The 12,977-nt window shown below is 39.1% G+C and overlaps 1 protein-coding gene across 1 annotated transcript in view; it reads right to left on the bottom strand.

The window, feature by feature from the left end:
* Positions 1–649: 649 nt before the first annotated feature.
* The window catches only part of Abi3bp (ABI family member 3 binding protein), a 205,739-nt gene continuing 193,411 nt past the window's right edge, over positions 650–12,977 (bottom strand). The window contains 6 exon segments of the mRNA XM_051150061.1: positions 650–833; positions 1,641–1,763; positions 2,842–3,003; positions 3,479–3,508; positions 4,155–4,234; positions 12,381–12,489. Of these exon segments, the coding sequence (XP_051006018.1) occupies positions 718–833; positions 1,641–1,763; positions 2,842–3,003; positions 3,479–3,508; positions 4,155–4,234; positions 12,381–12,489 (620 nt within the window). The 3' untranslated portion in view covers positions 650–717.

The raw sequence follows: 12,977 nt of genomic DNA, 5'->3' as shown, positions 1-12,977 counted from the left end.
GAGAAAGGATTTTTAGACACTGATATGGGTACAGGAAAAAAAACCAAAAAATTTATCATTTGGCACATATTAGATGTTTCTGGCTGAAATAAAATTATACAGATTCAGGTTTTTCTTTTCAATAAGTTGCGGGTAGCTTATGGATATATAACTAAACTCAAAATCTTTTCATCTGATGCTAAATGGAAGTTTACATCAATGTAAATATTAGAATGTCTTTTCTGTCATATGTGTATGCTGAAGATTAGTTGATCCAATAAGTTAAACCAAGAAGTGAATTATGGAATTAACCCACCAATAACACGTACACATCAATAAAGTAGGTACTTTTTATAAAGCATATTAAAGATTTTTGACATTAATTTTGTTATAAAAGTATCTAAAAACATTACAACAGTGTGATAAATAATATACAAATGATCTCTTAAAATATGAATAGGGAGCCAGCTTCCCTAAAAAATGTTAATCTATTAATGTTAATATCTTGCTTTTTTAAAATGACTTTGTAAAACCTGATAAATATTCTCAGTAATCTTTTCTAATAATAAACATCTAGTACTGCTGTCAGTTAGATTACAAACTTCTATACATAGTAAACAAAATAGCTTTGAGTGGATGTGACAAACCCTAATACTTCCAATGGATCCTCTTTTTTTGTTTGTTTGTTTCTTTTTGCGATAACAAACCAGAAGTACTTGAGGAATAATTTTGCTTCATCTACCATTTTCCAGGTATTGTGGTCCCACATTCATACCATTGGACATAATTGATTTGGGTATAACCACCTATTTCTCCAAATTGGACAGGTTCCTGGCGAACGGCTCTGAAAAAGCCTAAGAGGAAAAATAGTTTAGTTTAATAGAGCTTTCATATTTTTGCCCACATTATTCATAGCTATAAGGCTGTTCAGTGGCTGAAGATTATTCTGAGTGAAGCAAAGTAATTTAGAAAACTAGTAGCTATAGTGGATCTGATGTTTATCCAATAATATAGGGGCCATAGGACTTGAAGTCTTGACATTTGTCTTAGCAAATCAGTCAGTATGATATCAGTAGTTTCGGCAGCCCATTGTATCTAAGTGTCTTGTCGACGCATCTTTTAAAAAGCTTGGTATCTTTGTGTCCATGGACAAAATATGTTACTGAAAACTTCCTCAAATAATTAGAAGTATTTAAAAGAACCTCCTGGTGTTTTCTGGGTGATCTGGGCAATTTACTCCTTTCTGCTCTGCTTTAAATTTTCAGTCATTATACAGCTTGCTGATAATGTATGTTTAGCAAGTTACTGAGTATGTTTACTACCAGATTTATTTTAATTGCTTTCTATAGAGAATTTTTAAGACTATGTTTTCCTTATGTAGGAGAGATGAATTATATAGTAGAAATAAATTTTTCCTAACAATTTTTAAGGTGATGATGATGTGTGTTCCATATGATAAGGCCCAGTCACAACTGTAATTGGGACAACATGAATCATGTAAACTTGGAAAAGAATACATTTACTTATCTTATTTCTCTAGAGCTGAGTTTGAGTTGAGAGTTAAGTTTCTTCTTTCCCTACTGACAGAGTAGGGGTTCGGTAGCCTTCTCTGTCAGTGCCAGTCTCCAAAGCTCTCTACTTAGAATGATCAGAAAGCATACCTTCTTTGGTGGGTAACTGGTCAGAGGTGAGTTGCTGTCCTGTGCGGCCATCTAAAAATGAATCCACAAACTGGCAGTGATCTTCTCCATGACCTCTCTGATCTCCTATGTTGTAAAACTTGCCTGAAGAACCAGAAATGAAACAATGTTTTTTAGTGTATGAAATTCCATAATTATTTCAAAGGTTAGTCTTTGCCTTGCTTTCCCTTACTTCCCAGAGTACAAGCCGCTAGCTAGCATCTCTTGAACTACAAGAGCCTTGTTCACACTCTTTCCTCTTAATGTTCTCCTTTCCCCCTTCAGATCACAGTGATGCTTAAAAATGCAGATACTGTTATTACTCCCTCCATAAATCTCTCCAACCTTCTCCCAATATACTCAGAATATGACTCGTCCTTTACTAAATTTCAGCCAAACCTTAGTAGGACTGACCAGTACACTTTCTCTTTCCCTACCTCTCCAGAGTCCTTTGTCCCTAGACCTCAGTAGTTGATTACTTCTCAAAATTTTATTCTAAGCACACATGCCTTTGCATACAGACCTTCCATAAAACCAGTCTACTAAAAGGAGCTTTCATTTCTGCTGATCCATTCAATCTAACCCTATTAAAAATTGTTTCCAAGTCCCTGAGTAGCATTCATGTGTAATCTACATGTTTACTCTGTCTCTCCTTCCTATAGAGAAACAGGCAAGTTAAGCTGTATGAAATCAGGAATATGGCATCTGGTGCTTTGTCACCCAACAGCACCCAGAGAAGCACCTGATGAATGAGTGAACAAAGATGTCTCTCTCTCTCTTGAGACCAGTCTTTCTACCACATAAATATAGAAGAAAACATTACAAATGAGTACAGTGCAAGGGGTTTGAGCCCTTCTGGCATCTTAAGGATGTCACATTGGTTTCCTGATTAGTAGTCAGATTTTAATTCTTGGGTGGTTGTGATATTAAGGAGCTTTGCTGTGCAGGGGCTTGTCTGTGCATTCAAGTTGAATCTGGTGCCACTGATTTACACTGCATTTTCATTATCTGCCTCCAAATTGCAGATCTTTAAGTCGTTTCTAAGATTAACTGTTGTAAACTACTACTGTAATATCTTTTTCTGAAGGAAACTTGGGTAAAGTGCTGAGTCTGAAACTCCACAGAAAGGCTAGGGTTTAGAATGCTGCTCAGTATCCCTTGAAAGGAAAAATTTGGAACATACCTGTGAGGGAATCACTCAAATAAATCTTGTATCTGAGAGAGTTACATAGTTGCACTCCAACAAATTTTTTATACCATGTCCTTTTAACATATTGTTTGCCTTTACATTCTGAGTAAGTGTCTGAATTGAAGGCTCTTTCAGTCCAGATGGCATCTCTTCCTGCTGCATGAAGAAAACAAATGATTTGGTTCAGTATTTACCTCAGAAGAACTAAAAGCTTTACAACAAAAGCATCCTGCTGAGTTCATGGCCAGCTTGCTGATTCCTCATTTCTTTGATACTGCAACTATTGGAGGCTGCAAATACTTGAAAGGGTTTAACAAACTCCAATTTAAGTTTCTGTCAGTAATGAACTAAATCTCAGAGCAGTATCTTAGATGTTGGACCGGTCTCTGCAGTGCAAGGTGTTTAGACACATTTAGCGCCCCCCCGCCCCACACACATAGTATGAAATTTAATGTGACTAAAATTAAATTTTGAGTGAAGTAGTACACGAGTGAAAGCAAATATCAACACCTGCCCAGCGGGTTCTAAACACTAATGTGTTAAGAGTGACAGCTCTTTTAGCTCTCTAGATAAATCTGCTGTGCTTATCTAATTTAGAAGTGCTTGTGTCCCCATTAATACTGGTACTTACCAGAAATGGGCTCAGTCACTCTTGGGTCAGCTGAGGAGACACACAAAAAGATCTGTTTAGGTGAAGTTCTAATAGGACAGGTATGGTAAAGAGGTTAGGTGTGTACAATCTTGCTGAAACTGGCTCTGAATGATTTGTTTTGCTTTGGAAATAAATGGTTGTTAATTACCCTTCAGGTACCCAGCTGCATCTTTTATAATGATTTGAGTAGATTTGAGCATAGGTGCCGTTACAGCTTTTAATTTCAAAAGCTTTCTCATTCAGTTATCTACAAAAACTATTAATTTTTTATTGTTCCCAACATATGGTGTACTTAGCTATTTTTAAGTTATGCAATATTTTCTGTGTATACAGATGCATTTTATTGAGAAATTGAAGCTTTGTGCAAATGTAGTTTCACAGAACTCATGAATTCCCTTTTCTGATACACTCTGGAAATTATTCTGGGCATACAAGGAAGTATTCGCACACTACATTTTGTGGTATAGATTACGATTTTTCATTTTAATTTCTTTTTCTTACATAAACCTAAATGAAGAAAAGCAGTGGTACTGTAAGTACCTTCATCTACTAGTTTTTTCTCAGGGACTATTCAGAATTCAGGACACATCTATGCAAATCATGCCTCATTTATGTCCATCGCATCCTTCTTGGGGATTACTGCTGCTGTGATTACCTGATTCAGTGCTGAATGCCACCGTGTTACTGGCAGGGCCCTCACCAAGTGGATTTTTGGGTTTCACCTGGAATTCATAGCTGTATAAGAAATAAAAATAATCATAATATTATTGAGAGGTATATAAGGAACAATATCAACATTCTCTTGCTATACTAACTCTTGTTACTTTTTGAAGTCCCATCAATTTCGGATTTTATTTAACATCTTGCCTAATGTTTCACATGAAAAAAATATTAACAAAAAGTTGACTGCCTTAAAACAACAAATTAGTAGAAGTAAACAGGCAAGTCTACAATGGATATATAGGAAAGACTTGTGCTGACCCACACTAATTCCAGCAATAAGGAACCGCCATTTGCTTCAAATGTCACGTAGAGAGCCCTTTCTTGTTTCCTGACATCCCACCCTGACGGAGTATAACTATGAACCTGAAATAGTGTTCCTCATTTTGGTATCTGAATCACAGCAGAGAGTGGCAATGCGGAATGTTTCTCTAAGTGCAGATTATTGTCCCACCTCTGTAGCAATTTGAATTTCCGGGATGATTAATGTGACCACTGGTTTTGAGAGATACTAATTGCAAGAATGAATACATAGGAAAATATTTCTTTGTAAGGCTGGATGTGTCTCCTGGAATTCAGATCTGATACAGATCACAGGAAGCCATGGTGTCTGGAAAATGGGCTCACTAGCATCCTAAGAGCACAGGCCACAAAACTAACACTTTGCTCTCTCCCAATTCAGTAAGCCTGGCTCATATTTTTTTAAAACTGGAATTGCTTTGGTCCTATCCTTAAGAGTTGTGTGGTAATCGACAGATCTTATTTACAAGATACATAACCTGAAAATCGTCCTGAGCAGGAAAGCAGTCTGTCATTTGACTGAAACTGACTTCCTTCAGTAGAACTCAGCAACAGAGTGGTTCTTGGTTGTAAACAGCCTGAATCAGCTCATAGTGTTTTGTGATCCATGCAAGGTTTTTGGAAGATAAATCTCAATCTTTGAGATACGCGATACACACACACACACACACACACACACACACACACACACACACGTAAAAATGAAGACCACATAAGATAAGTATTTTTTTCCTTTTGTAGTCAAACTTTCTTTTACTTTTATTGAATGTCTATGATTTACTCTTCAGGCACCAAAATCCCTCTCCTCCCCCCAGTAAAATAAAACAAAAAATCTTGTCACAAAAGCTGTAGTGTATCACGCAGTACAGCCTTTTATTCACATATGTTTACTTTCACAGGTAAATATTTTATAAGCAAGTGAGAAACAGGAGGAGGGCAGTACTCAGTTTAGTACAGATGATGCAAAGAAGAAAAAAGGGAAGGAGATCTTTGGAGTTTCTCTACTTATAGATAACTGCCGGAGTCAATTATGACAGATTCCAGTACTCGGATAATAGGAACCACTTTTAAAGGCCCTATTATGTGTCACATAAATATTCTACCTATATAAAATAATATAGCACACAACTCCCATGACGTACCACGTTTCATCTCAAAGCTGAATCTCATAACTATTGTAATACTTTGTTCACTTGAAATATTTATGAAACAAAAATTAAAACTTACCTTTTATTCTTAGCTGAAAGTGAAAGCATTTGATAGCTAAAGAACTGATGTAAGGTGCCGTGCCATTTACCATAGAAAAAGTTCTGGGCTGGGGAGATGATGACTTGGTGAATAAAGTTAAGTGCCATGCAAGTATGAGAACCAGAGTTCACATGCTTGGAACTCATATCCACTGCTCCTATAGCATGATGGGAGGTGAAGACAATCTCCAGAAACTCACAGGCCAGCTTGCATAGATCATAACAGGAAACAGCAAAAGAGACCTTAAAGTATAAAGTGAGGCCCAAGATTCAATGCTGTCTTCTGCTCTCCACAGTGCTCCACAGCATGCACACATGCACCTGCACTTGCATACAAATGATCACACAGCCATATAAAAGATGTTGATCTGAAAACACCCATGCCATTCACTTAAGTCACATATGTGGGTTATTTCCAAGGTTTTATTATTCCTAAACCTTGTGACTTCAAACAGCCCCAACAATAACCTCACAAAAACTGGTGAGCTGAATATGGGAGGCAGTAAAGGACAGGGATTTATAGTGGTCTGCAGTTCGATTCCAGTGGCCATGCATGCCACATCTATTAGGCTATTGCCAGCCAACCCATGCCTTGGCCCTGTCTGGCCACTGGATTCCTTTCCCTGTCATTTTATTTTAGCTACATATATTTGATGTAGCTTGCCCACAAGTTTCCATAACTTACTTTGAAGTTTTGCCCCAATATTTTATGATATACGTTTAGAAGAAATAATTTTAAGCTGTTTACCAACATGACATTTTTTTGGCTAAATAAGCCCTATGTAAACAAAAATATTTGTGGTGACAACATCTTTTCCAGAAAGCACATTTTGTCACATGATTAACACCATATGCCTCTAAGAGTTAAACAAACAAACAACAAAAAAAGCAATGATTATACATAATTATAGGGTGCCATCTAGCAAAGTTATTTGAAAAAACAGAGAAACTAAATAAATATTTAGGAGACGAAGTTGACAGTCTACTGGTACTAGAACTAAAATTTAAAGTTACAAGATAAAAGAGAAATTGGACTATTGTTTAGCGCCCAACTGGCAGAAACTATAAAATAGTGATGTCAGTCCTAGAAATTGTGTGAGAAATTTCCCAGAACTTAGAGATGTAAATTTTCAGATTAAAAAGACCCAATCTGTGCGCAACAAGATGAGAGAGATGAAAGAAAGCAAACAAATTGCAGCTTTTCAGAGTACCAAGGTAAAATGACAAAAAGCCCCCAAACTGAGGAGAGCTATGGGCCCTGTTTGTGGGACCCAGAATCAGAATAGTGCTTTAACTGCACAACACGGTGACTGGAAGTTAAGGAAAAGTCAAAAGACTGTTAGAAGGTCTATTTTTGTCTTCATTTCAGCTTAAAAGGTGGATTGAGCCGAATGTGGATTCTGCTCAACAATAGAATTAAAGGAAAACAACTTAGAGGAAGATATGGCAAAGACTGTTTTTCCCAATGTTTCCCCAATGTTTTGTTCTTAAGGAAGCTACAAAATGAGGGGTAGTGCAAGATTTTTTTTTTTTTTCCATTCATTGAAGAGGTTAGAAAACTGAATTATCCTAAAGAAAAAGGACAATGGGAGGGTAAAACTTGAGACCAGTAGTTTTGAAAACAACTACAAAACTTGGCATATAAATTAAGAATGTTTCAATTACTGGAATGGAGTGAAAAGACAGTTCCAGAAAGTATGGTCTGTAGGTGCTGAGCTCATCTGTCAAAAGCAGAAGAATGTCCACCTCTAGGATCTGGCCTCTGCAGTGTGGGAGCAGTAAAACTCAGGGCACTGGGGGAACACTCCACCACTCCCTCACCCCTTCTCCAGAACCAAGTTTGGGCATAAACTTAGAACCAAGTTACAGCTTGAATGTGCTTTTTAGTTACATAGATCCCTACTGGTTAAAACAGGTTAACAAAAGTCTCAAACCTCAGTGGCTGTTGGTTTGGGCTGTGTGGCTATTAGCTTATTTTTTACCCCTGCTGCAGTCTTGAAGTGCTAGAGATCTGTTTAGGTGAGGTTTTCTGTCAGAGGAAGAGAATCAGGAAAAGTGGATAAGAAAGAATAAGAGCTACTCAGAGGGCAATAAGGAGACAGTTTGTGCGACCTTATCAAAGGCTACAGCATTTCAGGACACTTATGAGCCATCTCTCCAGCCCTAGCAACATGTGATGTCATTCAGTGTGCAACATTGAGAATATAGGTAAAGAGCTAGGGGGCAGAGTGGAGTAGATGCGCGCGCGCGCGCACACACACACACACACACACACACACACACACACACACACACACACACTTTTTAGAAACAGAACCTACATGGTGATGCATACCTGTAATCTGAGGCACTTAAAAAGCTGAGGCAGAATCACAAGTTGGAGGCCAGACTGGGCAACATGCCAACCCGCCTCAAAGGAACAGAAGAGAAGAGAAAGCAAGAAAAAGGGGATGGAGGAGGAAGAAACAGAAATGACAGAAAGGAAAACAGACCCAGAAGTTGCCCATTGTACCCCAAGAGAAGTTTCTTGTGTCTTCCATTTTTGGGGTCAGGGGTCAGAAACTAGACATTCCAGAGTTGAGCTTCACTTCTAATTCTGGTGCTGCTATGACTTTCCCCTGCGCTTCTAGACACAAGGAATTCAAAGAAACTCTAACAAGGCATAGTGATCAGTGGACGAATAGAGTTCCACGCTTGGAGAGCTGCCTTTTTGCCCCCCCCCCCCCCCGCAAAAAAAAAGAAAAAAAAAGTTACTAGCTGAGTAACCACCTCGATGTCTTTCTTTAACAAGGCAGGAATTACTTGTCTGTTGTCCACACTTAGAATAAAACTAAATAAAAAGCCTGATGCTTTGGCATCTTATTTCTAACAAAGCCATAGATGGTGTGGCAAAATAAAAACAGAATTTGCAGAGACCTGAATTTTACATAAGCCCTGTGATCTGGGCATAATGGCTATTCCACACATCTGTTTCTTTGAGCCAGATTCACAGTTTATAAAAAGTCTCTGTGTAGTTAACCATCAGTGCCAGTGTTATCAATTCAACATAAACAGGAATCCCAAACAACCGTGCTGCCACTTCAGTAGGTTTTAATCTAAAGGAAGAACTGTTCCCCAGAATAATCCTCAGCCCACAGATGTCAATAAAAGTACTAGAATAGATGAAGTGAATTTGATTTGTCTTGATTGCAAGAGTCCATTTTCCATAGGAAATTGCTGGATCACATGTAAATCTAGCACACACATTAGATTCTTCAGTTTTTCAATAGAGTAAGGAGAGAAGTGGGGTTTTGTTTTGTTTTGTTTTTAACAGACCTGAGCAATTAAAGAGCCTTTTCAGTCTGAATGATCAAGTCTTTTCACCTGCATTGCCAGCCAATTCATTAATAAAAGCCTATCCCATCAATATGTTACCAAACAGTGCTCATCAGCTCATCTGAAGGCAGACTCAAAGACAAGCTGCTGACTGAGGCCATTGACTTTGGGCTGATGTGGGCCTAAGTTTACTCTTACTGACTCTGCATAGCTTTGAACTATCCCAGGGCTCTGTGCCGGAAGATGCCGCGGGATCAGCTAAGCCACACTGCCTGGCTCTCTCAGTCCTGGTGCCAGATTCATCATTTAAAGTATCCTTTATCAGCTCCCCTATTGATAGAATTAGGTATAATCGGTGGTCTTACACACACAGTGGCTTGCTCTCAGAAGAGGCTCTTTGTACGGTTTTACTTTCAGTTCAACAAGAGCTATATGCTACCGAGAAGAGAAAGGACTGGTGTTCCTGGCCAATTTCAGGAAAGGAGATTTGATGGGGAAAAATAATAGAAAGTATTAGAGAGTAGGCTGGAGCACTGACTGTGGTGGTTGAATGAGAATGGCACCATGTGTTCATGTATTTGAATCCTCAGTCCCTCACTGATGGAACTGTTTGGGAAGGATTTGGGGGTGTGGCCTTGGAGGAGGTGTGTCACTGGTCTTGGGCTTTGAGGTTTCAAAAGACTCCGGGCATTCCCATTTTGTTCTCTCTACCTCCTACTTGTGGGTAAAATGTCAGCTCTCATCTACTGCTCCAGCACCATGCCTGCTCGCCTGCTCCCATGCCCCTTGCCATGGTAGCCATGGATGCTAGCCCTCTGAAACTGTGAGCCCCAGTCAACTCGTTCTATAAGTTGCCTTGATCATATTTCTTCACAGCAATAGAAAAGTAAGACACTGAGCTGAGTCAACTGATAACATCCTCACAATTCTTTGTGTTTTAGAGGTAACAAGTATGATGGGTTCTCTCCAAAGGAAGAGATAGCTTTTGTCTTCTTTTCTCTAAATGGCTTTTGCCTCACTTACTTCAAGTTGATGGCTCCTCGTCCCTGTGCACATTTCAGACCACAGCCCCTTCCAGCAACAGGCTGTTACCATGAGGCACCAGCCCAGAGACAGGAACATCTGACATCAGGCATGGAGTAAAGCCCACTGACCTCTCTGCTCCACCCATGGGATGTGCACACATTAGCTGCTCACGACTTCCAGATTTTACATTTTAAAAATCAGCGAAGATATCAGAAATATCACTAAAATACAGTATTTACATGTGTCTCCTTATAGTGTAACACAGCTATAGCAAATCAAGCCAAAGCCACTTTCTTTCAGTTATTCTAATAAGGAACCCTGGGAGGAAATTCTAAATTATAACCCATTTTGCTTCTATCCACTGGCACATACACATACTGTGCTATAGTCTTTGTGCTACATTTATTTCCCTACCACCATCACCATGTGATGCTTTTCTGCATCCGTCAAGTCCTAGCCCAACTCTCACCTCATCCCTTTCTCAGGCTTTGTGGAGTGCTGTTCCCTTGACCCCCACCAGCACTTCCACGGGCCGCTTCCAGACCTCTGGCCAAGCTGCGTTGAACGCTTACTTACTGATTAACCTTCCTGCTAGTCTTTAGCTCACAGGCAGACATCACATTGGCTCCCATTTGTAGCCCCAGCAAACAAACTGGGTTTCAGATGTGCCTGGAAAATACTCCTCTACATTTAGTTCATGAGCTAATAGGTGCCCTGTGAGAAGCTGGAAGGACAGCTGGACTCAGAAAAGGAACACGGTGTACATTGACCAAGCAGATGCCTTTCCATGAGCATAGTGTGCAACATCACTCACATTATTAAACGGGAAATGAGCAGGCAATGTTTCACAAGCATAAATCTAAATCTATAATCTATTTAAAAGGTCCAGTGAAACGACTTAAACTTTTTTTCTTAAAATCTATTACGGTTTTCTTTCTCTCAGTCTTGCTAAGAAAACAGAATCAAGATCAACTGGACTTTAACTGAAAAATATGCTTATTTTGGCTAACTTAAACCTTTCACGAAAATTAAAAGTGGAAAATGTTCCGTGGAAGAAATATATTCTTTTCTGCAGTAACGGACTAAAGTTTTCACGTAGTTAACTTTAATTAACTAGTTGTTTCTTATCCTGTAAAACGATTGGAAGAATGCCCCTACTGCCAGGATCAAAACAGGCTCTTTCTCATGTCAGTGACAATACTATACACAGCCAGAAGATGGTGGAGAGAGGTGTCAGAAAGGAGTCTTAGAGGAAAAAGGGCAATCTAAGAACTTCTCTCAACTAACCAGAAATGTTCAAGGACTCTTTTCTCTCAGTAATAAAATGGATTGGTAAGATGTTTCAGACTAAAAGAAAAACATAAAACCCTACTGAAATATGAATAGCCTCATGTTAATGTATAAATCAAAAAGGATCCAACCAATTGCCAAATCATATTCTCCTTCTCAGTGTAAAAAGTTCCCCAAACAAAGGGCTGCTATACCTGTGTGGTGGTTTGAATGAGACTGGCCCCCATAGGCTCATGTATTTGAATATTTGGACCCAAGTTAGTAGACTGGCTTGGAAAGGATTAGTAAGTGTGGCCTTATGGGAGGAGGTATGTCTCTGGGGATGTGGGCTTTGAGGTTTCAGAAGCTCACACCAGATCCAGTCTTGTGCTCTCTATGCTTCCATCTTGCTGATAAGACTTAAGCTCTCAGCTCCAACATCATGTCTGCTGCCATGCTACCTACCATGATGATCATGAACTGACCCTCTGAAATGGCAAACAAGCCCCCAATTAAATGCTTTCCTTTTTAAGTTGTTTTCATTATGTTATCTCATGACAGCAATAGGATAGTAACTAATACAAGCTGGGGCATAAGTGGCTATTTTAAATAAAATCTTTGTCTGTGTTTTGTCGAGTGGTTTGCATTCTTTGCTTTTCCCTTTTCAGCATCAGAGTCGGGGCCTTGGGTCTAGTTTCTGCTGTGCACAGTCCATTTATTTCTAGCTCACAGACTTTTCTAAATTTTAATATTTAAAAATTAATATTTGCTATTGATGACCTTCTTATGTTGCCATTTATACTGCTAATTTACAAGGCCATCCTATTAGCTCTTCTATCTCTAATAATGAGAATACTTTGAGAATGTGATATGAGGTATGCAGAATCATATTAAAGAAACCCAGAATTAAAACAAGACCTTCCTTTAAGGCATTGTTCTGCCCTTTTACTGTGGCTGCAGTTTCTGCACTCTCAGAATTCCCCTGGAATGGCACTGGGCCTTACCTTGTATCTGGTTTTAGATTTTCTACTGTAGAAAAGGTTTGATTGGTAATTTGAATGGATTTGTTCTTCCCGCTGAATGAGCCATTTTCTCTGGATATGACTTCATATTCTGAAAATGGAAGAAAACGGTAGACACTAGAAACATGATCTTTAAAAAACAGATGATGACGATGATCATGGTGGTGATGATGATAATGATGATGATTGGTTTTCAAGACAAGAGTTTCTCTGTGTAGCCATAGCTGTCCTGAATTTACTATATCGACCAGGCTGGCCTCAAACTCACAGAGATCTGCCTGCCTCTGCCTTCCCAAGTGCTGGGATTACAGGTGCGCATCACTGCACCAAGCTCAGATTTATTTTTAATAGTGTACATATGGTTGTGTGTGGGAAGAGGCTATGTAAATGTGAGTGCAGGTCCCTGTGCAATCCAGGTGATGGTGTTGGATCTCCTGGAGCTGTAATTACAGGTGGCTGACTATGAGTGGTCCAACACAGGTGCTGGGAGCCAAAGTCACATGCCCTGAAAGAATAGAAAGTGCTCTTTACACCTGAGACACCATGACTTCATCTTTCAGCAATTTTCAGTTACCAGAT

The sequence above is a fragment of the Acomys russatus genome, chromosome 8 (genome assembly GCF_903995435.1).
Source record: "Acomys russatus chromosome 8, mAcoRus1.1, whole genome shotgun sequence".
Lineage (NCBI taxonomy): Eukaryota > Metazoa > Chordata > Mammalia > Rodentia > Muridae > Acomys > Acomys russatus.
The sequence above is the reverse complement of the archived record's forward strand: the minus strand, read 5'-3'. Positions and strand labels throughout refer to the sequence as shown.